Here is a 26,556-nt window from a genome sequence, read left to right on the forward strand (position 1 = left end):
AATTAGGGACGCCCTCTGGAAAAAAGGAGTAAGGAACAATAGTAAAGCCACAAACATAAACCCTCCCAAGAACAGTTGAGAGCTGCTTTGACATCAGAACAGCCTTGGATCCTGTCCCTTGAGTTCCATCAGATCAAGACAGGCCAGTGAGATGATCTAGTGCTGGGGAAAGATGCCAGACCGATGGCCCTGGGGACGACTGAATTCCTCTTTTTATCTGCAGAGCAGCTGCAGATGGGCAGTGGCAATGTGAGCTTCCCAGCGCTGCCCCCTCCACTGCACTTCTCCTCTGCCACTATAGAACTGAGGGGGCATTCAGGTCTGCATTCCCATTCAATCCCCGCTCGTCTGCTGACACTGATAACAAGGGGGCCTGACCATTAGTAACTGGACTGGGAACTACTAAACTCATTTCACATGGGCCATTCAAAGCAAAACCTTTTAGTGGAGAAGGATCAAGTGACAGTAGGATTTTATACTCATTGCTGGAACTGTGGGACTTCCCTCTACAGCTTATAGTGCAACCAGCCATTTCACAGATGAAGCCACCAGGACCAAGTGCCATCATTTGGCTGTCAGCACCCCAGAACCTGCAGGGAAATGGCTGCCTTCTCCATGCTTTAGATGTCACAGAATCATTAGGTCAAATGCTGAAAGATGCTGGTGCTCAGCACTGGTCAGTATTTCATCCACAGAGAGGAGAGGTGGAAAAGACATCTCCATTCATCTGATCCACCCCTCTTCAGCCATTGCAGAATTGTTCCCAACGGTGTGTTCACTTAGTGCTTTGTGCAGGCAAGTGCTAAGGGAATCCTGAGGCTAACATGAGGGTTCCCCGGTATATTAAGTTCAAGACACAGAGCGCTCTCATCCTGCAAGCTCAGACTGTCCTGGCTTGTGGCACTCACCGTCACGGGCAGCTGTCTTTCTGATGTGCTCAGTGACTCGTTGACTGAGCAATGAATGACTTTGTCTGAAACAATCTGTATCTCACAGGAAATGAGGCCAATTTTCACTTGGTACTCATCGCTTTCCAGGCTTAGGTTGTCAGGCTCTTTCTAAGTACAAAAACAAAACCAGAACAAAGTGAATTAGTCAGTCCCCCGAGCGTCAGGCCCGCTTGCAATGGCTTCTTTGTGGAAGCCCTAGTAAACTTCCTGTACCTCCTGCCACCAATCCAGCCCTGGGAAAGCTCTCCCTCTCTGCTGACATCTTCCATTTTTTCCACATTCTATGGGAAATCCAACCTCCACCCACTCCTCATTTTCCTGTTTCCAGTCCCTCGCCATCTCCAGTGTGGCACATGGAATGGACAAATGGCCTGACAAAGCCTGGAAAATACTGTCTTTGATCTGCCCTGGTTGTGTATGGCAAATACATATCAGAGAGACTATATGGGGAGGGAGAGAAATGGGGTGGCTTGATAGCTTGTGGATGGCTGCATTAGATTAGAGAGAGGCGGAGAATATTTTTGAAGTATGCTTCACTCAGTGAGGACATTCTACAACAAATGAGGGCTTTTAAACTTGTACATTGTCCAAACCACTCGCTCAGTCTTGGTTTGCCCTGACTCCCTTGTTAATTTAACATAGTAGCCATCAAAGAAGAATTCAGGGCCCATTTCTACAAAAACCAATCTCCACAATCATGGACATTAGATATGGAAAAGACCCTTTGGTCACTTGGTCTGTTCCAACTATATCCAGTGCTTTGTCTCCCTCCTTGCTGCTACATCCTTCAAATACAGTACTAGGGTATCATAATACATCCCTCTACAGCATCACTTGGCCAAGCTACATACTCCAACACCCTAATCTGTTCAGTAGGAGACTGTAGGCTCATCAGAATTTAGCATTACCCTTGGGAATGAGCTGTCCACTCCTCTGAGAGTTTCTTCACCCTTATCCCTTACCTACACCCATCCCTCATGCCTACTCTCGATTGCATTTATAAGGCACTCATCACCCGCTATAGTATCTAAGCACTCTACCCACTGAAGAACCTCACAGAGAGAAAATGTTGACATCCTAGTGTAAAGTCTTAAAGCCAAAAATCCAGGAGGCCCTGTGTTAGTCTCTTACATGTATAACCAGAGTTAGGGGTTCCCCAGGATGGTGCTTGATCCATTTCTCCTTCTTGGCTGTGAAGAACTGGGGGTTGGCGTAGTACTCCAGGCTGAACTTGCTGGTGTGTTGGGCCTCCTCGGGGTACATGTACTCATCGGGAGCCAGCCGGTCATCCGTGTAGAGGCGTCCATTGATGTAGAAGTCCACCGGTGCTGGCTTGCTCCCCACAGTGAGGTTGGAGGCAGCTGGAGAGGGGCAGGTAATCATAGTGTCGGTGTGAACCTTACAGTTCTGAAAGCAGGAAAGAGCATGCGCATCAAAAATGGATAAACCCAAGTCTCAGTCATGTGTCAGCAAATGTCCAGAGAGGCCCAGAGCCCTCAAGCAGCTGCAGCAACCTCAGATAGGATGGCACTGTAAACAGTAATAATAATAATTACAGTGCATGGGCATAACTTAGGTTTGTCATTCTTCTGAGCTAAGGAACAGAACATTCATCCCAGCTACATCCCCATCAGCAGCAAGGCTTAGAGACCAGGTTCAATGCTTTTATAGCTGGTCGATTATTATTCAGAACATCCCCAGTCACCAGGCAGACCATCCGGTTCAGTGTCTTTGTGCTACATTAATGCAGGACACTTACTGTTTGTTCTTTCCCGATGCTGTGAACCACCATCGACACGTTCTGAACCATCAAAAATCCATGTCCTTCCAGAGTGATGATCCTGCCTCCACTGGGAAAATAAGAAAGAGAGCGCATGTATCACTGACAACGTATATATGCTGCCAGACTAACCAGATATAGGCAGGAAAAATGCACCTGTGCTGCTGTTGAATATTCAGGGAATAGTAATGAACATGCGATGATTACAGCAGAGCAGGTTACCCAGGGGCCAGCAATGTAAGGGTTAACACATATCTAGCTCGATACTTAGATGAATTAGGACTTACTCATTTTTTTAGCTTAGCAAAGAAGGGCTAAGTACTGGGTGGGCCAAGCAGCCCGTTACACTGACACAAATTCAGCATTTTTCAAATGTTATTTTTGATTTAGGAAAAAAAAAAAAACAACCCTGTGACAATTCATTTGTGTTTTGGGCCTGCTGCCTGTAGCATGAGGTGCTGTCAATGTGCAAGCAATTAAAGAAAGTAATGAGATGGCTGTGGCTCATGCCTCACTGGGAGGGAGGGAGGAGTGGCTCCTGTCTTCAGCTGAACAGCAACTGCACCCAGGCTTTGCCCTGTATGTGGCTTTTCATTTCCCCCATTTCATGTTCTATATGCTTTAATGACATGGTGATATCAAGTAACTAGTCTGGGAAGCGGGGGTGGGTAGTGATTTATCCCCTAATGTCCAACAGGCTCAATATATTCAGTGCCTTGTGTCTAGTATCCTTATAGTCAGCACCTTCTTAAGCCCTTAAAACTGCTATAAATCATAGTATGTTGTTGTTACATATGTTTATTGTCCCTGTTAGGCTCTTGCCACGTCTGTGTAATTGTTTGGGATCTACGGCCTTTTAAAACAACTTTACTCATCATATTGATCATTTTAGCAATGCCATAAACCAAATTAGATCGAACTATCTGCCGAGTTACTTGTACTTCATGATCACACCTACAGCAACATACTAGTATTGAGAGAATTCACAAATAATCCTACAACAACAAATCAGTGTGAACAATATTCACAAGTAACCCTACAAAACAAGCCACTATGCACAGCCCAACCCTAGTGAGTACCTCTGCATTAACAGAGTGGTGTGTACACACCAGGAAAAAACAACTTCCATCAAGTTTCCAACATTGTATTATTTGGAAACCAAAGGAAGTTTAAAAAACAGTTTCCAATTTAATGAGAAATACCCTGGTGGGTTCCTTTTTGGATGTTAGCCTCTACATTTTGTCACTCTGTGTTTAGATACAGCTCTTGCCATTCACCAGTCTTGAGACTGATAAAACTCCACGTGAGAAGCAGAGGGTTGGGTGTGTCACTGATGTGCATTCTCACACAGCCTGTAGCCTTGGTATTGCACTTGTGATCCGAGTCATGGCTCTGCTGGGCAGGCTGTAGATAGCATTGGACTGTTGTAGTCATAGTAGCCTGCATTTACTTTTTGAGGGTGTTATTTTCATGGCATTTTGGAGAGGAGGCTCAGGTCCTGGATTCTCAGATTTCTGTGGTCAGACGCAGGCTCTGCATTTTCAGCTTCTGCATTTTCACAGAGAAATCCAAAAGCAACAGGAAGTCCAGAGGCTCCGGGGAGACAAATGAAACCAAAGTAACATGCTTTAAAAGTGAAAAGTGATGGCATTAGGAGCCATTTAAACACAAAATTACAAATCTCAGCTGATTGCCTGCAGTATTATTGCCAGTCAGAATCCTAAGACTCAGAGGGTATGTCTACATTGCAATAAAACACCCATGGCTGGCCCATGTCAGCTGATTCAGGCTTGCAGGGCTCAGGCTGTTGGCTATAAAATTACAGTGTAGATGTCTGGGCTGCAGCTTGGGCGGGCTGGGACCCTCCCCACTCTCTGTGGGGTCCCAGAGCCCAGGCTCCAGCCGGAGCCCAAACATCTACATTCCCATTTTATAGCCCCGCAGCCTGAGCCAGCTGATGATCCAGCCATGGGTGTTTTATTGAAGTATAGATATAGGTCCCCACTTGAACTTCCATAAGGCACCTACAAGGTGTAGAAGAAGACAGGCTGTAAAGTTACTAAGGATGACAGTCAATGCTTTTCTTCCATTTTCTGTGTGAATTTCAGAGAAACTCGCTAGAACTAGGACCACAGCCAGCAGGTGTCTGCATAACTCCTCACTGTAGCTCTGCCAGTGCACCGCAGTCCTGAGCAGCGATTGCTCCTGGTATTCCAACCCTGGGGACACCACACTGCTTTGCCAAAGCCTCTCAGTCCTGACTTGCAAAATCCTCAGGCATTCTTCCCCGACGTCACTATTCAGCACTGCACCTCAGTTGTGATCAGCAGCACCCCCACTTCAATCTCAGGGTCAAATAGCTGCGTCTATGCACCCTCACTCAGACCAGCAGCACCTCTGTTGTTCCAGTCCTGTTAGCTCTTCACTTTGATGAGTACTACATTCACGTTTGCATTCAGCAAAATAAACAACACATTTCAATGAAGACCACACAGGGAAGGGGAGGGTCCCTAGAGACTCTGCCTTCTCCACCAGTGCAGGGATCTCACCTGATCTGACTCCTTGTTGGGTTGATATCTGTTATAATCGGGTTTCTCTCATACTTGAACGTGATGTTATTATTGATGCAAGACTTATTCTCAAACTGGACGCAGACTCGCACAGCCATAGTGAGCTCCACGGCCGGCATGGTGCATGTGATGGTGGTAGCAGTTCGACTGGAAAGAGAAAGACATAACAAGCTGCAGAGCACAACAGCTGAACAAAGAGTGCATGACATGAGGCAGCAGAGACCTATTCTCACAGCCCCAATGTTGGCAGCGAGGTGAACAGCCTCACGTTTGGCGTTCAGCTGCTCCACACCTCCAATAATGGCTTTGTCTTTTGAGAGTGCCTTTAATAATGGAAAGAAAAGGAGGACTTGTGGCACCTTAGAGACTAACAAATTTATTTGAGCATAAGCTTTCGTGAGCTACAGCAAATGCAACCGATGAAGTGAGCTGTAGCTCACAAAAGCTTATGCTCAAATAAATTTGTTAGACTCTAAGGTGCCACAAGTACTCCTTTTCTTTTTGCTAATACAGACCAACACGGCTGCCATTCGGAAACCTGTCATTTAACAGTGCAAATACTATGCACTCTAGTTGCTTTCCACTGGAGGATCTCAAAGCACCAACCAACAGCAATGGATTTTGTCTCACAATTCCCATTCCCATGGGAGAGGTACTATCATCAGCATTTCGCAGATGAGGAAACTGAGGCCATCAAACTGAGTTTGATTTAAAAACTGGCAGCTGATTTGGGGTGACTCCTCTTCAGGCAACCTGACGTGAGATATCTTGGTGTTCCCAAGTGGCCACCCCAAAAAGAAGGCACCCAACATTGTTATTTTTACAGCATCAAATAGTGTGCCTCGCAGTACAATAAACAGCATAAGGTCCTTGCCCTGAGAAGCTTACAATTGAAATGACACAAGATGCAACACTGAGAAAAGAAAACGGTGGGGTGGGGATGGCAAAGGACAGACAGTGGACCCTGTAACAAGACCACATGATTACTCAGCAAAGGTGCGTGCACAGAATGGCTGAATTTATTTCATCTGGGGTTAAAATATATATAGAATTTGTGTAAAATTTAACATTTAAAATTATTGGATACTTTACGTTTTGTTTTGTTTTTTTAGCTTAAGCAGTTTGACCAAGGTCCCATAGCAAGTATCTAACAGAGCTGGGACTAGAAGCAGGACAACCTAACTCCTAGGGCTGTGTGTATAACCACAAGACTACATAGGACCCAGAGTACTTTACCAACTTTACATATCACCTCTGCCACTGCTGGATTGCAGCCACTGCACCTCAGTCATGACTATGACTGTCAACTTCCTGCATTTGTCCTACAGGAGAAACTCGCTACATCCTTAAGTCAAGTGGCCACGTGACAACTCAGTGTTACCACACTGGCAAAGCACAAGAGACTGTTCATGACAACTGGGATGGAGGAGAGGGCAGCTCAGAGGATAAATTTGGATGCTACTTTTAGGAAGGTGTCATTGGCTCCTTGGCCGTAAGCCATCATGCCAGCTGGCAGCCGTGCTCAATGGACTCCCTCTAAACACCAACTCTCTGGTCAGTTGCTACAAAAATATGATCCTTCCTACTAGCTGAGGCTCTTTTAGATTCCTGCTCATTGGTGCATCTACAGCAAGTCCCAAGTGCCAGCCCAATAACACAGTAACACGGGTCATCTCCAGACAGCACTTACGTGAGGTCTGTGCATTGTTTAGTGCTATTGACCAGGACACGGAGATCAGATCCTACACTGAGATTACTCCCGCTGATGGTTACTTTGGTGCCTCCAGCTTTAGGGCCAGCACCTGGAGCCACGGACTGCACCTCAGGGAGCTAGAAAAAGAAAGGAGAAAGAAAGGTGAGATTTTTCAGCAGGTTCCTAACCCCAATAACCCCATAATGTGGTAATCTGGACACAAGCTCCATTTAGTCAGATGTTGCCAGTGCTGTAACACCACCACCACATATAACGATCTAGCTGGCTCGTTTACCAAACAAAGGGAGAGACCAAATCACACAGGCTACTTACACCTCTCTGAAGTGAAGAGCAGAGCCACCCTCCAGGCCTCCAATCTACAGATATACTTGAGTCCTAGTCTAAAAGCCACAGATGGGCACAAACTAGAACCCTGAATTCAAATCCCCTTGAACCTTTGGACTGTGTGGATCCAGATCCAAATTTAATGGCTTGTGTCCAATCAATAAGGAAAATATCTCCCTTGGTCCAACTCCCACCTGAGTGGGAGGCTACCTATAAAGCCATGTTGGACAGTGATTTTGTGATCTGGGCATGAATCCATCTGGGTCTGGATAATCAAACATCAAATTCATTTCCCTGCATCAGGATTCAAACCCAGATCTCTAGGGGTGACAGCTCCTAGCAGGGAAGCCACTGAGTTGGTTTGCCCCTCAGCGTTTCCCTCTGCCTTCCTCTCTTCCCATTGGAAACTACTGAAATTAACAAGTGCATTATTTATATTTGCAGCCTCTTGAAAATTTTACTGAGATTCAAGGTTCAAGGCTTTGGTGCCCAATAGAATTTGGAGAACACAATGGATGCCATGTGGCTCCCATATACAGTTCCAAAAGCAAGTTCACTGGGTAGCTTCCCTACCCTGGCAGGGACATGAACAGTATATTGGGCATGAACAGTACACAGGGCATGAAAAATAAGTTTTAAATTATTTTACAGAGCATTCTGTGGTTCCCTGTAAAAGAACTACAACATCCTTGAGGAACCAGATGTGCAGGGTTGCAGAGCATATACAAAACTGTGGAGACCTCAGCCCTACTACAGACATTGTATATTACTGAGAAAAATATATGCAAGCTGATAGCAGCAAATATTGTTAAACCGCTTACTGTCCCATGGTACTAATGCCTTTTCCTGTCAATTCCAGCCATACTGTCCTGCTATATTACAAGTTCTTCTTGTCCTTGTCACACACTGGGATGGATTGTATTCCTCTATAGCCATTTGCCCTGGGGTTTTTGATTGTCTTCCATTTATACAGTATTTATTTTGTTAATTTAAATGGATCAAAGCCATTAGGCAGCCATCCCATGTATGGGGCTCCTCCCTCATATATTAAAAGATATAGTACAAAATATAACAGAGGATTATTTGTGCCCACCAAGCCCCTCAAGCTCTCAGCCCAATCCCACCCCATTAGCTGTGGTCTGTCACTTGCAGCTTTATCACCAGCTGGTAGCATTGTTACTTTCCACAGCAACTCTTGAAAGTTAAGCTCTACTCAGAGACCTGGCAAGAATGCCCTGGCACAATCAAAGGGCCAAATTTCTCTCTGGTGAAAGCTCAATGGAGTTAAAGTAGAGATGAATTCCCCCTCTTTTATGTGTTCCTAACTAGGACTTTGAAACCCTCAGAACAGAACAATCCCTGTGGAAGCCATTTCAGCTTCTTACAAAGGATTTTCTGGGAGTCTTAGCAATGCAGCTACCTCTGGGGTGAAATACAGTTGCTGTTTCAGCTACAGTACCCAACACTTTGTAGGGCATTATTTAACCCAATCTTTTCTTTACATATAGCCCTGGGATTTCAGTCTCCACATTTTTTGTTCCATTTCCTAGCCCAGGCTGAGGGAAGCAGCTGATGATGAGACAGCCTCCTTCCTGTGAGAGGAACAGAAAAATGGCTCCTACTGTTTTCTCCGCCTAGCGGTGTAGCCATAGACAAGTCTGGTCAGTGGCCAGGAATATAGGGCTCTCATGAATGCAGGGTTCCAGCTCAGGGTGCTGGCAGTTGATTTTCTTTCTTTCTTTCGTTGGTGTTACTTTTGCAGATGTTTCGCAAGATGTGTTCCTCATACACACCAAAAACAACTTAAAAAGAAAGACCACATCTGCTCCATTCCTTACCCTTTTTCACCTCTGTATCACCAATACAGCTGATGTGCTGTGAGGTCTACTTTTCTGGATTACAACAGACACATCCTGGAGACTCGTGATTCTCTAGAAATCCCAAACTCTGCAGAAAAAGCAACTGGATCTTACCAGCATTTGCAGTCTGCACTACCCTTATATCACATCACATGAATATGCCTCTAACCCAGCTAGCTCTGCCCTTGTGGGACATTTTGCATATGAAAAATCTAACACCTACTGGAACTTGAACCTACTGACACTAGGATCCCAGTGCACTTTCACTGAGCTGGAGGGGAACCAAAATCAACCTGCTGGAAGTAATGACAGGTCACATCTTATTTCAGGCCTCTAGAAGCTGGGACAATTATATACTTTATTCCCATCAAAACCACAGCACAAACTCAAAGAACTATAGTAAAGTAGCATGCACTTGGCATACAAATCTTTCCAATTGGCTTGCCCTAATCTGCATTGGGATACTAACTAATGGGTTTGACCTGAGACTTGGTCATAAAGGTAAGAGAAGCACTGGTCTCTTTCAGACCACTAGAGAAGGATGACCATCTCCATGGGCTACTGTACAATGTTAACCAAAAGAGGTCTTGAGAAACACCTGCCACACATCACACACGTTAGCTGACAACTACACCTGCACACAACTAGCCTTTAAAAATCTGTGCCTAAGTACTTGTCTGTGAGGTCACATAGCTAAGGTCTTTCCAAATGCATGGTCCATTTTGGTCAATTTCACAGTCATAGGATTTTAAAAACCGTAAATGTAATGATGTCAGCTATTTACATCTGAAATTTCATGGTGTTATAATTGTAGGGATCCTGACCCAAAAAGGAGTTGTGGGGCGGTCACAAGGTTATTGTAGGGGGAGTTACAGTATTGCTACCCTTACTTCTGCACTGCTGCTGGTGGCAGTGCTGTCTGCAGAGATGGACAGCTGGAGAGCGGTGGCTGCTGGCTGGGAGCCCAGCTGTGTAGCAGAGCCACCAGCAGCACAGAGGTAATGATGGCATGATATGATATTGCCACCTTTACTTCTGCGCTTCTGCCTGCAGAGCTGGGCTCTCAGTCAGCAGCTGCCACTCTCTGGCCACCCAGCTCTGCAGGCAGCACTGCAGAACTAAAGACGCCATGGTATGGTTTTGCCACCCTTACTTCTGTGCTGCTGCTGGCAGGGCGCTGCCTTCAGAACTGGGCTGCCAGTCTTGATGCTCTGAGCAGCACAGTAAGAGGGCGGGGAGCGGGTGGGGGGAATTGGATAAGGGATGGGGGTCCCGGGGGGCGCTCAGGGGATGGGGACCAGGGGGGTTGGATAGGTGTGGGAGTCCCGGGGGGCCTGTCAGGGGGTGGGGGTGTGGATAGGGGTGAGGGAAGTCAGGGGACAGGGAGCAGGTGGGGTTGGATGGGGTTGGGGTCTTGGGGGGGCAGTTAGAGGCAGGGGGTCCCAGGAGCGGGCGGTCAGGGGACAAGGACTGGGGGCGTTGGATGGATCAGGGATTCTGAGGGGGCAGTCAGCAGGCGGGAAGTGGGAGGGGGCAGGTAGGGGGCACAGCCTTCCCTACCCGGCCCTCCATTTAGTTTCGGAACCCCGATGTGGCCCTCAGGCCAAAAAGTTTGCCCACCCCTGGGCTATGGTGACAGTAACAAAATGGAAGCCAGGAAGAAGCTGAGGAAGAGAACTGGGAGATCCTATGCTCCCCAAGACTATCTACCTGTGCACATACTGTGGGATTGCTGTTGAAAGCAAGGAGGAAAGAATATGGACAGAGAATGATGGGAATGTTGGCAAACTTTTCTGGACATGTGCCCATCTCCTGGCTGGAAATGGTGATGTGAGGGCTAACTGCAGAGTGGAAAGAAACAGAAGCCCTTTCTTGGCATTTTCTTTTGATACAGGGAGCTAAAGTCAGCCACACTGAGGCTCAGGAAGTGAATAGCTGAAAGTATCGCTGATGGCTCCTGACTCCGTAAGCTAGGTTCTTCCTTCATGTAAGCCAGTGGAGCATCAGAGTTTCACCAGAGATTAATTTGAGCTCAATGAGATGGTGGCAACTTACCACATAAGAGTATCGCTCCCTTGATTTCCCTTCCCTGCTCACGTTAACTGTCACTACATCGGAAAATATAGAGGCAGCTTCTCCAGTCCGGCATACAATCCTGCAGGAGAGAGAGAGAGATGGAAAAGAGAGGAGGCACATGGTCAAAACAGACAGAGAGCAGAGCTAAGTAAGACTGAGCTTTCCCTTGCAATCCGCCATCATTGCACTATTTGCAGCTCCAGTGGGCCTAGTAATGGTGGCAGTGCTAGCACAGACCAGCCACCTGCATTTTTACCAGCACATTGTCTATAGGCGCTTTGAGAAGGGTAAGGCAACACTGGAAAGAACGTCTGCATGCTGTTTACACTGCAGCTTCTACTGCGCTGCCCCAACAATAGTTCTGCGGAGGGATATTTCAAGGAAAAGCTCAGTGGAGACGCAGCCAAAGGTTCAACAAACAATACTGGTCTCACAGATATATGGGGCCTTGTACAGGGATCCCTAGAAGACACTGTTATTTAGCTAGTACCTGCTCTTGCTTTCAGCTGAATAGCAGCGCATGGGTGGAGCTTCTCATTAGTAGTGTCCAGCTAGTCCAGCATGAGGGGAAAAATCTAGTTCTTTGTCAATCAGGCATGGAGCTGTTGGTGCCAGGAGACTCTGCCTCAGAGCATGGGCGCTCTGGGCTGTCTGACCTGCTGCTCTTCAAGACCTTGGTTCATAGTCTAATATAACCATCTCTGTTGGAAACTGGCTGGGGGAAAAGGGGCTTTGAGGCTTTTGTAGAGGATTTCACTCCCAAGGAGTCTGGAGACAATCACCTCAGCTTTCCTCTCAAGCCTGTCTGGAGGTGATAATGGGGAAGGCTATAAAATAATGAAGTGAGACAGTACTGACATGACGCGTAATGAAGGCGAAAGGTTTGACAGCTCGGGGGAGCAAAGTTCTCCATTCAGTCTCCGAACAGGTTCTCCGCAGGCAGCAGCTGTGCACACTTCCCCCACCAAGGGGCCTCAGACCTTCTCTGGGAGTCTTGTTGGCCCATTCAGTCTTTGGTGGAGACTGCTAAGGAGTGGCCAGTTAGTGCCTATTGTAGGGGTGGGTGTCATGTAGACACTGGGAAGAAAAACTAAGTCCCTTGCCTCATTAGGTTGAAAAGCAGCTCAATGCTGGTAACTATCAGTCCCCACTACAGGTGCATGCATGCATAACTAAATGGGTCACTATCAACATCACCCAGCCAGCCATTGCCTCATCACAGGGGAAGGGGCGGGAATTGGCTAACTGAAAAAGGGAAAAAATAAACAACACTTATGCACAATCTCCTGATTTTCAATGGCTCAGCCTGAGTTACTCACGCCTCAGAGACCATGTATCTGTCCCAGAGTGGTGCACATCTCACACTCCCTATCTTGACAGCATTAACGACATCACTGAACCTACGGCCCAGGTTCCTTCCTCTTATTGTGAGCAGAGTTCCTCCTTCCAGGGGCCCACTCAGGGGCTCAATCTGCCAAGGAGCCAAAGGAAAAGGGGAATGGGTTAAAACAGAACTGTGGAAAAGCCTTTTGATTTGATTCCAAAGTCATGTCTGTTCTTGTGTGTGCACGTGCATGTGTATGTGTATGTGTGCGTGTGAGTACACTCTGTTTAATCTGATTCTGTCCTGCCTCTGCCACTCCAGCTTCACATGCATGGCCACCTCAGTGTGCTCTTCCTGCAGGAGCTTTGTGAAAAAAAAGACCTTACAATTCTCGGGTGACTCTGGTGCCCTCTGTGGGCACAGAGATCACTGCATCTGCCATTGAAAATGCAGCCACCTCTGGAGAGAAACACAGCAACTCTGCACAACAATTTAGGAGACAGAGTGGAGCAGCAGAATCTTCTGAGACTGTTAGTTCTTTGGGGCAAGGGCCATCCCTTCATTGTGTGTGTGGACAATGCCTAGCACAATGGGGTCCTGACCTTTGACTGGGGGCTCTACAAATAAACAAACAAATACATAACGAGTTGGACATTGGCCAAGGAACAAGTACCCCTCCCCTAATATCGTACTGGGGCACTGATCCCTTGAATGAGTCAGAGAGCAGACTGCCTCCTACTGAATCATGTTGTTACTTTGTTGCAATTGAATATTACACCCTGCTTCATTGGGATGGGACCATTGCAAACAGCGGAAAGGTTGCAGGCTGTCATTTTACTGCATATCCATGGGAGATTTGCTTTGTTACTCTCTGTTTTGCAGTGAGCCACTTGGCTGCTTTGATTTCATTATTCATCTGGTCTAGTTAAATACACTGCCCTTAGAAAAGGCCCTTTACATTTAACAAACTTATCAACAAATAAAGCCAGCAAAAGCTGCCTGGTAACATCAACCTTTCTCAGAGTGTATTTGGAGAGGTTGCAGCTTGCCCCTCACTGTTGCTGCTGCCAGCACAGCATGACGTAAGCCAGGGGTGGAAGGTCAAGAACGGAGGCTCCTTCTTCTGCCAAGCTGGTTATGGCTGATAATATTCCACTACTATGCTCAGTGCCCCTTCCCTATACAGTTGTTGTTCTTCTCCTGAGGATGATTCTGTAAACACTATAGCAAAGCTGGCATGTTTCTGTGATGGAGGATTTAGATTCAATGCCCAGTGTCTGCTAAGGAAATAGCATCACAATCCCGTGACATCCTGAAACCCGAATTCTTGTGGTTTGTTTCCATTATTTTTTTGGCAAGGAGCTGATAATATTTTATATGTAGGCGGGGGGAGGCTCATCAGAGAACATTCCCTTCCCACTGTTGGGTCTATGATAGTGACAAGATGGAATGGGTTATGGGAAACACAAAATACATACACACAATGTTACAGCACTCTGCTTACGAGTGGATAGCTGTATGCTCGTCCCCTGCTTTGGTGGATTCATTAGCTGTTTTCCGTAGGATCTTTGCTCTCCAGATTTCTGCCCCTTCCCAGGAAGTTGATCCTGTTATTTCCCGAACACACACTCTTTTCTGGGACTCTGCATCTGGAGTGGAAGTTGGTGGCTAGTCCCCTATCTCTAATCAAAACCTAGGATTACAGAACATCCCAGAACAGTGGGAAAGTTGGGATCCAGATCTAGACTTTGAGTGATTTTATGTCAGTGTGTTTTAGAGATGCTCCAGACACTGTGAACCTCACTATAGCTTCAGGCCATGTGTGGATGGGGTTTTGGGTGCAGGTTATTATTTTATCTGTACCCATTCTAATGGCTATTCCTAGCTAATGAATCTTCTGGTTGATTCTGAAAAATCACTCAGCATGAATCCATTTGATTTTCTCATCTCCCCAAAACAACACATGGCCTTGGAGAGTCTGACAAGCGCTGTTTTTTCCACTAGAGTGATCCTGATTGGATCCTATGATACCTAGATGTCATCTGGAGCTAGTCTGGAGTTTTCAGGTGAATGGGCAGCATAACAAATTGGTGAACAGAACGTTGCCAGTCTCGAGCTCATCTTGCATCAAGGATAAAGCAGGATTTCTCAGTTGTCCACACTGAATGACTGGTAGTAGATGCTACACCTGTGACCTTCCCCTTGGTTTTGAAACTCAGGGCTGTGTTGTTTGTTACATTATATAGAGTGATGCTGACCAGCAGAATGCTCTCTCTGATGCATTCAAGTCTTACCTTCCTAATCTCTGGAGCAGGACACATGACTGGGATTTGTGGGGATTCAATGTTTAGTCTGCAAATGGAGCTGCTCTCACTCCAGATGCATCGGTGCCCCAGGTCCTCTCTCCCCAGGCACTGAGAACAGTCTGTGCTTCCAGTTGCACAGTTATAGACCTCCACTAAACCACAGGAGACAAAAGACAGTGTGAGTTCCCAAGCTTCGGTCTTTCATGACTGTGCTTAGCTTTATACAATCAAACACCAAGCCAAATATATATATATTAACCCATATAGCATATGAAATCCAACAGGCGAGCAGGATTGTTTGCACATAGAGCAAGCTGAAGGAGCCTTGGCTGTAATCCTAAGGATTTCCCAGAAGTACTGGGCACTCATTCCCACTACAATATGATTTAGCATTAAAAAAACAACCCTTTTGTCAGTTTATGTTACATTTTTCTAATTCTCAGTATCCACATGGGAAGCAGCTCAGCACAACTGACTCCATCCTGCTGCAAAGCATTCATATTGCTTCCATTTTCTGTGACAAAAATCTAATTGTTACAAGGCTCTGTACAATGTTTATATTCCCCTTCCTTCCCTTTAGCAGCTATGAGCTTTCTTGACTCACTGTTCCCACTAGGTCTGCTTATCTCTGCTTCCTAATGATTATCCTACAGTGCTTTCACCTCTTTCTTAGCTGATGCCCTGGTTAAGTAACCTTCTCAACCCTCAAGCCAGGGGTGAAAGTAAGCTAGAGGATTTACCTGTAGGCCGGAGTCCTGAGCAGGGGGTGTGGCCTTAACCGGAAGAGGCAGGGCCTTAAATCCCCAGGCCTTTTAAATCTTGATTTAAAGGGCTCAGGGCTCCAGCTGCAGTAGTGGTGGCTGGGAGCCCGGGGCCCTTTAGATCACCCCTGAGCTACCAGCTGCAGAGGCGGCTGGGAACCCCGGGGCTCAAGGCTCCAGAGCCCTCAGACCTTTAAAACACTGAGGAGCCCTGGGGGATCCCAACTGCCACCACTACCCCAGGGTTTTGGCAGCAGGGCTCAGATGGGGATATAAAGGGCTGGGGCAGTAGTGGTGGCTGGAGGTCCGGGGTCCTTTAAATCCCCGCCAGAGCCCCGCCGCCACTACCCCAGGGCTCAGGCAGCAGGGCTCAGGCGGGGATTTAAAGGCTCGGGGTGGTAGTGGTGGCTGGAGCTCCGGGGCCCTTTAAATCCCAGCCAGAGCCCCGCCACCTCTACCCCAGGGTTTCGGCAGCAGGGCTCAGGTGGAGATTTAAAGGGCTTGGGGATCCAGCAGCTGCTACCACCCCAGCCCTTTAAATCCCCTCCGGAGCCCTGCCACTGCTGCACTAGGGTTTCGTTAGCAGGGCTCTGGAGGGGATTCAAAGGGCCGGGGCAGTAGCGGCAGCTGGAGCTCCGGGGCCCTTTAAATCCCCGCTGCAGCCCTGCCGCCGCTACCCCAGGGCTTTAAATTGCTGTCTGGGAAAGCCGGTCCCGGTACACCGTACCAGGGCATACCGGCTTACTTTCACCTCTGCCTCAAGCCCTTAGTCGTTGAAATGTGGGTATCCTATGAATCAACAGTTAGACATGTCCAGGAAACACTATTTTCACTTCCCCATTCCCTCAAACCCACACATGTTTGCAGGAACGTCTAAAACACAGAAATAATCATACTCAGGAATGGCACTTCTCTTGCACTTTTCACCAGAGAGACTATCAAAGAACTTCATCACACAATTAATGAATCCCCCTCAGCCTTCATATGCAGATCCATCACCCCTTTACAGAGAAGAATCTGAGGTACCAAAAGGCTCTCTTTTCAAAAGTGCCACTGATTTTGGGTTCCTCTGCTTTGGCGCACCCTACTTGAAAGATGTAGGGCCTGGTTCCAGGGGCATGCATAGCTCTTACTGACTTCAGCTGAAATTGTGTATGCTTAGCATGTCGCCAAATCAGACCTTGGCTGTCTCAAACTGAACACTCTGAAATGGAAACCTCTAAAATATATGAACTTTTTTGAAAACATAGGCCTCTGTAACCTGCCTAAAGTCACAGAGCAAGTCAGAAGTGAGACAAGAAGAGAACCTAAGACTCTTATCTCCCTGCTCTAACCACTTAACCAAAATTGTTGTCAATTTTTTGTCTGGGGTCTAATGCTCTTTCACAGCTCCCCACATAATGCAATAATCCACCTATGCTTAGGCTATTGAGTCTTCACAATTATGCATGCAAATCTCCTATTTTCCATGCAAGAATTGCTGGTTTAGCTCCCTGAGTTAGTGTGTCACACTGGGCACTATTAATACTAAGGTAATGGGTTACACTTTCTTTGATATTTTTGGAGACAGAAACATGGTTTAGAATAAAGACTGATAAAGAAAGGTAGGGAAAATCAGCAAGAGTGGCGAAAATCAAAAGTAGCTTGACCAAGGCCAATAGAAGAGTTATACTGTTGTACAACTGGCCCCAAACATTTGGTCTGCACTTGCTTTTGTAAACCTCTCTGTAGTTTCAAATGTACCCATCTGACTAAGGTAGAGTGGAACCAGAGAAGTTAGTTGGTAGAGAAGTTGATTCAAGTTATGCAAACTTGAATCCAAACTTGGGCCGCATAAACTAACCACTCCTCCATGCAACTATGGATGTGGATTCAATGCTCTTTGATGGACTCTGTGATTTAGGAGGCTACAGGTGTTCCCCTCTCTGTCTTTTCTGAACCCAACAACACTCATCTGGAGACTCATCCTCTATCATGAAGAGGAGTGACCCCAGCTCAGTGTCCCTTTCCCTCTGTTACTCACCACCTAGATTAGTTCAAGAAATCAAAGCGTCTTCATCCTGATCCCCTCCAGCAGGGAACACTGCCCCTGGGAACCTCTCACTCATGCTCCCCCGATACTGAGTTTTCAATGTTTTCCCCACTGCCTGATTCCCCTGCAAGATGCCTCCTTGCACCCTGCCATATCCTACCAGGAAATCTGTCTGTCCAGGCTTATAATAGATGTGTTTCAGTGTTTCTCAGCCTAGCCAGGATCTTCTTACTATAGTTCATGCGAACGGCCTGATTCTCCTCTCACATCAACGTAAATTAGAAGTAACTCTAATGAAGTCATTGGAGTCACAATGATGTGAAGCTGGTGTAAGTGAGAGGAGAACCTGCCTCATAGATGCTACATGCAACATTAACACAGGTTTAGCTGGAGAGTTCAAAGCATGGCAAAGGCAGAGAGTCAGGACAGAGGAGGCAGTCAGCACATGAACATTAAGTCTTGGCAGGCCAGTCTACTGAGCTTGTTCTGCCCTAATCTAGGGGCCTGTCTACATATGGGGTAATGCACTAAAACGCACTAAACTAAAGCTGTGCAGTAATTGGTCCATGTAGATCCTGCAGGAACATGCTAAAAGCTCCTTAGTGTGCTTTAACATAATCCTGTTTCAGCGCTACACTAAAGCACTCTACGGAACTTTTAGTGCGCACCAGCAGGGTCTACATGGACCAATTAACGTGCAACATGTTAGTGCACTTTACAAACCAGACCCCTGTGGTGCGCATTACATCATCAAGTAGACAAGCCACTAGAGTAGGGCTCCACTACTCCCCCACTGCTTTCGGTGCACTTTTAATCTGAATTCTTTGCTCCTTGTTTAGTTTGCTGATGCAGCAAGGAGCTTTTCAAAGAACCCTTGTATTTTTCCCAGAGATACAGCGTGGGTCTGGGGGAATTATATTTACACATTCTATTCCTTCTCAAGATTTTTTTTTAAAAGTGAATTTTTAAAATGCATTGAATGTTGATCCCAGTTCCCATAAAAGCTTCAGCAAGAGCCCTCCCCCATCTATGCTTATCTCCTTTGAGCTAAATTCCTTCACTGACCCTGGGAGACACTTCACATTTTCTGTTGAGATCTATTATTTCAGAATGTTCTGTTCTATACACTGCTGACAAGCAAGCCGTCTAAACTGGGGTGTTAGCCTGAGGGTGATCTTGTGTGTGTGTGTGTGTGCAGGATTTATGTCTACGGCCGTGTATGCATGTTTGTCTGGGGGGTGTAAATGTATCTGACATGTGGTCTGTGTGGACACATGCTCATGCATGTTAAGCTGTGTGTATAAGATTTGTGTGAATGCATCTGATACTCGATGAAGTGAGCTGTAGCTCACAAAAGCTTATGCTCAAATAAATTTGTTAGTCTCTAAGGTGCCACAAGTACTCCTTTTCTTTTTGCTAATACAGACTAACATGGCTGCTACTCTGAAATCTCTCTCTCTTGTGACTCTAGTGTCTTGTTAGTTTTTAGGAGCCTTTAACCTAACCAAATTAAAGCAGAGTGAAAAATATCTTCAGCCCAAACCTGTCATCATCTGTGGACTGTCAATGAATCTGTCTGGCTTATCCTTCAGCTGAAGGTTTACCGGGAAGATATGGCTCTTTTCTGATGTGTGGAGCTACATGAAGAAAGAAATGAACATGTTCTAATGTAATTTACTAAAATAGCAGATTACCCCCTGCACACACACACACACACACACACACACACACACACACACACACACACACACACGATGACTAACATCCTTCATTATAACAGTGCTCATACACTTTATAGCATTGTTTCTCAGAATGAGAGGCTCCAATCTTTAATAGAGGAAGCAGAGAAAAAGGAAAGGAGGGGTATTTTTTCTGTCCTCAATTATTTTCAGGGAGACCTCAGCAAAAGCAGAACCATCCATTGTGGATGTATTATTTAACACAGGGGCCTGTATCTGCTGATCTCTAAGTGGAAATGAGCAAGAAAATGTAACAGGCTGCCCTGTTTACAAATTTTAAAATATTCCACCAAAATATATGACTAGGGGAAAACTTTCCCCTCAACCTTCTTTTTAAAATGTTTCCATCAGAACCCTGTTCTGCAGGGGTAGCACCTAACTCTATAGTGAAACTATGGGAACTTGGATATTTTGGGGACATTACTAGCTGATACTGAGATCAATGTATGTAAATATGGGATTATTCTTCAGGCCATAGCTACAGTATCTTTTTCTTCCCAGTTGTTATAAATTCCCCACCATCCCCATAGCTGATACAGTCTCTCCACAAATCTCTGACATATGTTCAGCGGATACAGGGCGAAAGCCTGCTCCCACTGAGGCTAAGGGGATTTTTGCCATGGACTGCCGTGGGGACATGATTAGGCCTTGTAAAGGCTCAATTCTACAAGATGTTGAGGGTCCTCATCTCACACTGACACCAACTGGAGTTGAGGGGATTCAGCACCTTGCAAGATTGAGCCCCAAGTGACAAAATGCTCTTTCCTGCAATACTGAGTATTGCCTATGGGCAGATTAGAAGCAACAGGATTAGATGAACCCTGTAATAGGAACTCCCTAAACGAGGCCAGTGAAGTGTATTGGGACATGCTGGGAACCAATGTATTAACCCTGAGACTGGGTGGGGTGAGAGCTGCTAGACAGTCCATTGGATAATGCAGAGAAGACAGGAAGCAGAGTGCCTGTGACTCTGGAATGCTCTCCCCAGCCATCAGCATATGCAAAGAGCACTCTGGGGCATCTCTCTGGCGATGCTAAAAGTCGCTTTGTTTCTCTTCCAGTTCCGCATTGTTTGCGGGAGAGGGGGTGTTTTATTTGTTGTATATTAGGGAGGGGCCCTATCCAAATGCCCCTGTTTGGAACAAAACCCAGACTGCCTGCAGACTCTCTGCCCAGATACTTACCAGGACACTGCTGCACTGAACGGTGGAGGTGTTCACCCATCTGGCTTCAAATGTCCTGTCAGTTCCAAAATGACATTCCAAAACAGTATCCTAAAAGCAAGAGACAAGAGGAGAGAGTTTTTGCACCAACATACTTTTCTATTTTTTTCCATCAGAGTCAGAGATGAATGGAGCTGCAGGGCTTGATTCTGATCTCTTTCTCCTGTGAACATCAGAAGTAACTCTATGGATCAGTGGAGTTACCAATAGGATAAATTAGTCAGAGATTGGAATAGGACTCAAAGGTTTGAATTTGGGGATTACAGATCCTGATTAACCCTGGTTAATCATAAATAACAAAGGGAGTAACTGCTTAATCGCCACCATGTTAAAAGTCACACAAGGGACAAATCCTGGCCCCTGTCTGCTACAGGAAAGCTGCTCTGATAGGACAACTGAAGATCTCCCTTGGAGTGAAGTAATCCACAGCTTGAGTAGAGGTGGGAGGTGGCATGGCCAAAGCGTATAGTACTCTGGAGATCCTCAGCCACCACAATGACTTGTAGAGGGCTTTTATAAGGGTGGAATTTAGATTTGCTCTGAGGCTGTTCTAAGTAACAGCAAGAGCCAGACTGGTCTCTAGGAGTCTTGGTTAAGCTAAACTGTAACATGGCCAGTCATCTGGGCTTAAAGCCACTTTTGTCCCCCTTGTGTCAACTGTGCTGAGCAGAGGTATGGTACAATTAAGGATCTGGCACACAGTATTTTTCAAAAATAAATTTCCCTACACTAGGTTACTAATAACACCAGAGGCCAAATTCTGCTCCTGGTCTTCCTAGTGTACGCATCCTGTGTGACTAAATCCCATCTCCGAGGCTCAGTGCAGCACTTTTAATGAGCACTAAATATACCCTAAAAATCACCGCACAGATTTGATAAAACAGCCTGAAACGTGAAAGAAGCTCCTGATTCATGGCAGTAGCCAACTGACTCACGCAGCACACGTGCGGCAGCAAGAGCGAGGCTGAAATCCTTTCACTGTGAATCATTACACCAATCTGTAACGTGTGCCCTTTAAACCGATCCGCGCCCTCTCCCTCTTCCGTTAACACATTAGCAATCTCACTAGCAGCAGCAATGGGATCTCGCTTCCTGGATCCCCTTTGTGCTGGGAATGATCATGAGTTACAGAGCTTTTCAAGAGCAAAGCAGCAGAATTAATCTTGCTCTGCTGCTCCAGGAGGATTTTGCAGACTGGAGGAGTGAGGAAGTCAAATTGCAAGGTAGTCGTCTGGGCTGCCCTCTGGGAATTGAGGTGCCTCAGTAACCTTCCTGTTTATTCCATTGCTGATCAGGTTACACGTGCTATGTCTTCCTCTTTAGCCACCTTGTGGCTCCACAGAGGAAGCCGGATTTTCTCCCATTTTGCTGACAATACAGGGGCACATCCTTATTTACAAATGCCAGACCTTAGACAGGAAACTGCAACCAAGTTACAGCAGAGAACAGTTTTCTTTGCTGGTGTAATGTACAGAACAAGGTTTTCCTGAAGCTTTGTTAACATCACAGCCCTACAGCCTGATTCTGCTTGCCTGCTGCCCAAGCCCTTTACACCTGAAGACATGCCCAAGATCTGCTCATCGCTCTGAATAAAAGACAAGATAACTGGTCATTGGTTTGTACATTTCCCCATTTGGCATGTGCTTTTGTGGTAACTTTGCAGATGAATTAGACCCACAATTGCACATGAAGGTTGGAGAACCTGACCCAAAACAACACAAGACAGTTTTCCATAAATACCAGCATTTATTACATTTCCCCACCCTCTGTTATTTCTTCTGTACCTTCCTGGCTTCTAAAACACATCCCAGAATGCATCACTCTGTGGCCACTGCTATGGTTTGCATTTGCCCCATGCAACCACCTACATGCCAAAGGATTTCACAGAAAGGGACATCATTTTTTAAAGTAAAGTTAAAATATATTTCTGTGCTGGTTTGGTTAGTGTGGGGCTTTCTACCTATATTTCTGGACTTAACTTGGTCTTCATGTTAGCTTTCCCTTTTAATGGTGTTTCTTTCTTTTCCAGAAGCAAGACCCTGGGGATTGCCCAGCACACTGCTTGGTGAGCATTCCCTCATGAGAGCCAGACACCTGCACGCTCACAGGATCGAACATGGAAAACATATCCACAAAAAGTATGAATTTTATTTCCCCCAAACATTTTGTTCTAGTGGATATTTTACAATGTGCATAAATCCACATACTGCATGCATGCCATGAAAGGTCTGGCATTAACTATAATAGATCCCTAGAGAAAGTCTGTATGCAAGCTGAATTTTCCCTTTGCTTTTTCTATTTCAACCCACCCACCCAGGTGGCTATTTTTCATGAATGTCCTCTGCTAGTACAGCTATTTCTGTGTTTAATGAAGGTGGAAATGGGTAAGCTGCTTAGGACTAGATTTTAATGGGAGTTATGTGCCTGTATACCTTTGAAGATCTGGGACTTCACTCCTGTATAGGCAGAGGGTGGCACTCCCTCAGCAGAATCCAGTAGCCTGGCTCTTGGACTTGTTATGTGCCACAGTAGGATCACTTGGTTAGCTCATTTGAACCTTTTTGCTTTGCCTACAAATTCAATTACCTTGGAAAAAGCAGCATTAGCCAGTGAGATCATGATGTCCTGAGAAGCCCCCGTGGGCATAGGTTCTAGCGAGGCAGGTACAATCCGTGGACAGTCTGTGGTGCCCTGTAATTTAGAAGACAAGAAAACAAAGAAAAGGTTAATGGGAAACTTTCCTGTGAGCATGTTGAGCCTCCTTATCACACAGAGATAGAAGGAAACACAGAAAAGTCATGAAAATGTCACCTTCAGTCATACCTTAAAGTCAGCCTGAAGCCTACTAAACAAAGTGAAAACACAAGCTGACCCTATGCTATCAGGGAGACTGCATGGCTCATAGAACTTGGAATGTGACCCTATCCTTTTACCTCTGGGTCACCAGTTTAAGTCCCGCCGAGGAAGGTGGTGACCAAAAATCAATACCATCTGATGGCTGTGTGATAGCAACAAGATGGTTGCCTCAGTCCAGCTCCCAGCAGACAGCTGTCCCCACTAACTGGCACCCTTGCTGGCGGTCTCAGTCTAAGACCAAACGGGAATGAAAACTGAACAACTCTCTCGCCTCGTCTTGCAGGGCTGCTCCACCTTCAGTACCTGTTCAGTGGTTATATAGAGGACTTCAGTCTCCCCATGACAGGGCTGTCAATCTGGAACTCTTCACTTTGCACAGTAAAAAAAAATTGTTTGTAAATCAAAAGCAAAACCATATGCTCTCATCAGGTGCCACTCTGGGGCTGTAACTACAGTCCCATTATTATAGTCATTTAAGTGCTAGAGGGAGACTCAAAAAACATACTGCATTGTACAATGGCAAAGCTTCCTCCAAGACCCCCTCTTGTCAGCAGAAAGCAAAATGTCTTGTAAATTGTGTTGCACATTTCTTTAAGCCCCTGCAGAGATTTCACTTTACAGTGGTCTCCTCGGCACATAGGCATTTTAGATGTGTGTGTGCACGTGAGAGAGACAGAGTGTGAGAGTGTATATGTGAGTGTGTGAATGAGAGTGAGGGGCTATAAAGGGTTGTAAGAGGCATTAGAGAAGGACCAGCCAAAGTATGGGTGAATTTAAAGATCCAAGTGAACCTGAAAAATGATTTTAAAAAGTCAACCATCCTGTGTCATTGCCCAATTTTTTTTTCTCACTTGGGAGTGATGGCTCAGACACTGGTCTGACTCTAAGCCCAGATCTTTATAACAAACCCATCCTGTTCTTCATGAGATGTAAACTGCACCGCAAAACAGCAGCAACAAACTAGGCCAGATTCTGCTCTCAGTTACCCCAGGGGACATCCAGAGTAATGCCTTTCATAGAATCATAGAATCATAGAATATCAGGGTTGGAAGGGACCCCAGAAGGTCATCTAGTCCAACCCCCTGCTCAAAGCAGGACCAAGTCCCAGTTAAATCATCCCAGCCAGGGCTTTGTCAAGCCTGACCTTAAAAACCTCTAAGGAAGGAGATTCTACCACCTCCCTAGGTAACGCATTCCAGTGTTTCACCACCCTCTTAGTGAAAAAGTTTTTCCTAATATCCAATCTAAACCTCCCCCATTGCAACTTGAGACCATTACTCCTCGTTCTGTCATCTGCTACCATTGAGAACAGTCTAGAGCCATCCTCTTTGAAACCCCCTTTCAGGTAGTTGAAAGCAGCTATCAAATCCCCCCTCATTCTTCTCTTCTGCAGACTAAACAATCCCAGCTCCCTCAGCCTCTCCTCATAAGTCATGTGCTCTAGACCCCTAATCATTTTTGTTGCCCTTCGCTGTACTCTTTCCAATTTATCCACATCCTTCCTGTAGTGTGGGGCCCAAAACTGGACACAGTACTCCAGATGAGGCCTCACCAGTGTCGAATAGAGGGGAACGATCACGTCCCTCGATCTGCTCGCTATGCCCCTACTTATACATCCCAAAATGCCATTGGCCTTCTTGGCAACAAGGGCACACTGCTGACTCATATCCAGCTTCTCGTCCACTGTCACCCCTAGGTCCTTTTCCGCAGAACTGCTGCCGAGCCATTCGGTCCCTAGTCTGTAGCGGTGCATTGGATTCTTCCATCCTAAGTGCAGGACCCTGCATTTATCCTTATTGAACCTCATTAGATTTCTTTTGGCCCAATCCTCCAATTTGTCTAGGTCCTTCTGTATCCTATCCCTCCCCTCCAGCGTATCTACCACTCCTCCCAGTTTAGTATCATCCGCAAATTTGCTGAGAGTGCAATCCACACCATCCTCCAGGTCATTTATGAAGATATTGAACAAAACGGGCCCCAGGACCGACCCCTGGGGCACTCCACTTGACACCGGCTGCCAACTAGACATGGAGCCATTGATCACTACCCGTTGAGCCCGACAATCTAGCCAGCTTTCTACCCACCTTATAGTGCATTCATCCAGCCCATACTTCCTTAACTTGCTGACAAGAATGCTGTGGGAGACCGTGTCAAAAGCTTTGCTAAAGTCAAGAAACAATACATCCACTGCTTTCCCTTCATCCACAGAACCAGTAATCTCATCATAAAAGGCGATTAGATTAGTCAGGCATGACCTTCCATTGGTGAATCCATGCTGACTGTTCCTGATCACTTTCCTCTCCTCTAAGTGCTTCAGGATTGATTCTTTGAGGACCTGCTCCATGATTTTTCCAGGGACTGAGGTGAGGCTGACCGGCCTGTAGTTCCCAGGATCCTCCTTCTTCCCTTTTTTAAAGATGGGCACTACATTAGCCTTTTTCCAGTCATCCGGGACTTCCCCCGTTCGCCACGAGTTTTCAAAGATAATGGCCAAGGGCTCTGCAATCACAGCCGCCAATTCCTTCAGCACTCTCGGATGCAATTCGTCCGGCCCCATGGACTTGTGCACGTCCAGCTTTTCTAAATAGTCCCTAACCACCTCTATCTCTACAGAGGGCTGGCCATCTCTTCCCCGTTTTGTGTTGCCCAGCACAGCAGTCTGGGAGCTGACCTTGTTAGTGAAAACAGAGGCAAAAAAAGCATTGAGTACATTAGCTTTTTCCACATCCTCTGTCACTAGCTTGCCTCCCTCATTCAGTAAGGGGCCCACACTTTCCTTGGCTTTCTTCTTGTTGCCAACATACCTGAAGAAACCCTTCTTGTTACTCTTGACATCTCTTGCTAGCTGCAGCTCCAGGTGCGATTTGGCCCTCCTGATATCTTTCCTACATGCCCGAGCAATATTTTTATACTCTTCCCTGGTCATATGTCCAACCTTCCACTTCTTGTAAGCTTCTTTTTTATGTTTAAGATCCGCTAGGATTTCACCATTAAGCCAAGCTGGTCGCCTGCCATATTTACTATTCTTTCGACTTTGACAGT

At 46.2% G+C, this 26,556-nt stretch overlaps 1 protein-coding gene across 2 annotated transcripts in view; it reads right to left on the bottom strand.

Annotated features, from left to right (window-relative positions):
- Positions 1-26,556, bottom strand: part of PLXND1 (plexin D1) — a 133,212-nt gene that overhangs the window by 51,543 nt on the left and 55,113 nt on the right. For both annotated transcript variants that reach the window (XM_038410807.2, XM_043519807.1), the window contains exons 9-19: positions 23,245-23,349; positions 20,620-20,709; positions 19,240-19,333; positions 14,892-15,055; positions 12,593-12,744; positions 11,253-11,352; positions 6,991-7,130; positions 5,280-5,447; positions 2,710-2,800; positions 2,082-2,357; positions 909-1,058 (exon numbers count right to left, since the gene is read on the bottom strand). In XM_038410807.2, coding sequence (XP_038266735.1) covers positions 909-1,058; positions 2,082-2,357; positions 2,710-2,800; positions 5,280-5,447; positions 6,991-7,130; positions 11,253-11,352; positions 12,593-12,744; positions 14,892-15,055; positions 19,240-19,333; positions 20,620-20,709; positions 23,245-23,349 — 1,530 coding nt within the window. The remainder of the gene's footprint in view (positions 1-908; positions 1,059-2,081; positions 2,358-2,709; positions 2,801-5,279; positions 5,448-6,990; positions 7,131-11,252; positions 11,353-12,592; positions 12,745-14,891; positions 15,056-19,239; positions 19,334-20,619; positions 20,710-23,244; positions 23,350-26,556) is intronic.

The sequence above is a fragment of the Dermochelys coriacea genome, chromosome 7 (genome assembly GCF_009764565.3).
Source record: "Dermochelys coriacea isolate rDerCor1 chromosome 7, rDerCor1.pri.v4, whole genome shotgun sequence".
Lineage (NCBI taxonomy): Eukaryota > Metazoa > Chordata > Testudines > Dermochelyidae > Dermochelys > Dermochelys coriacea.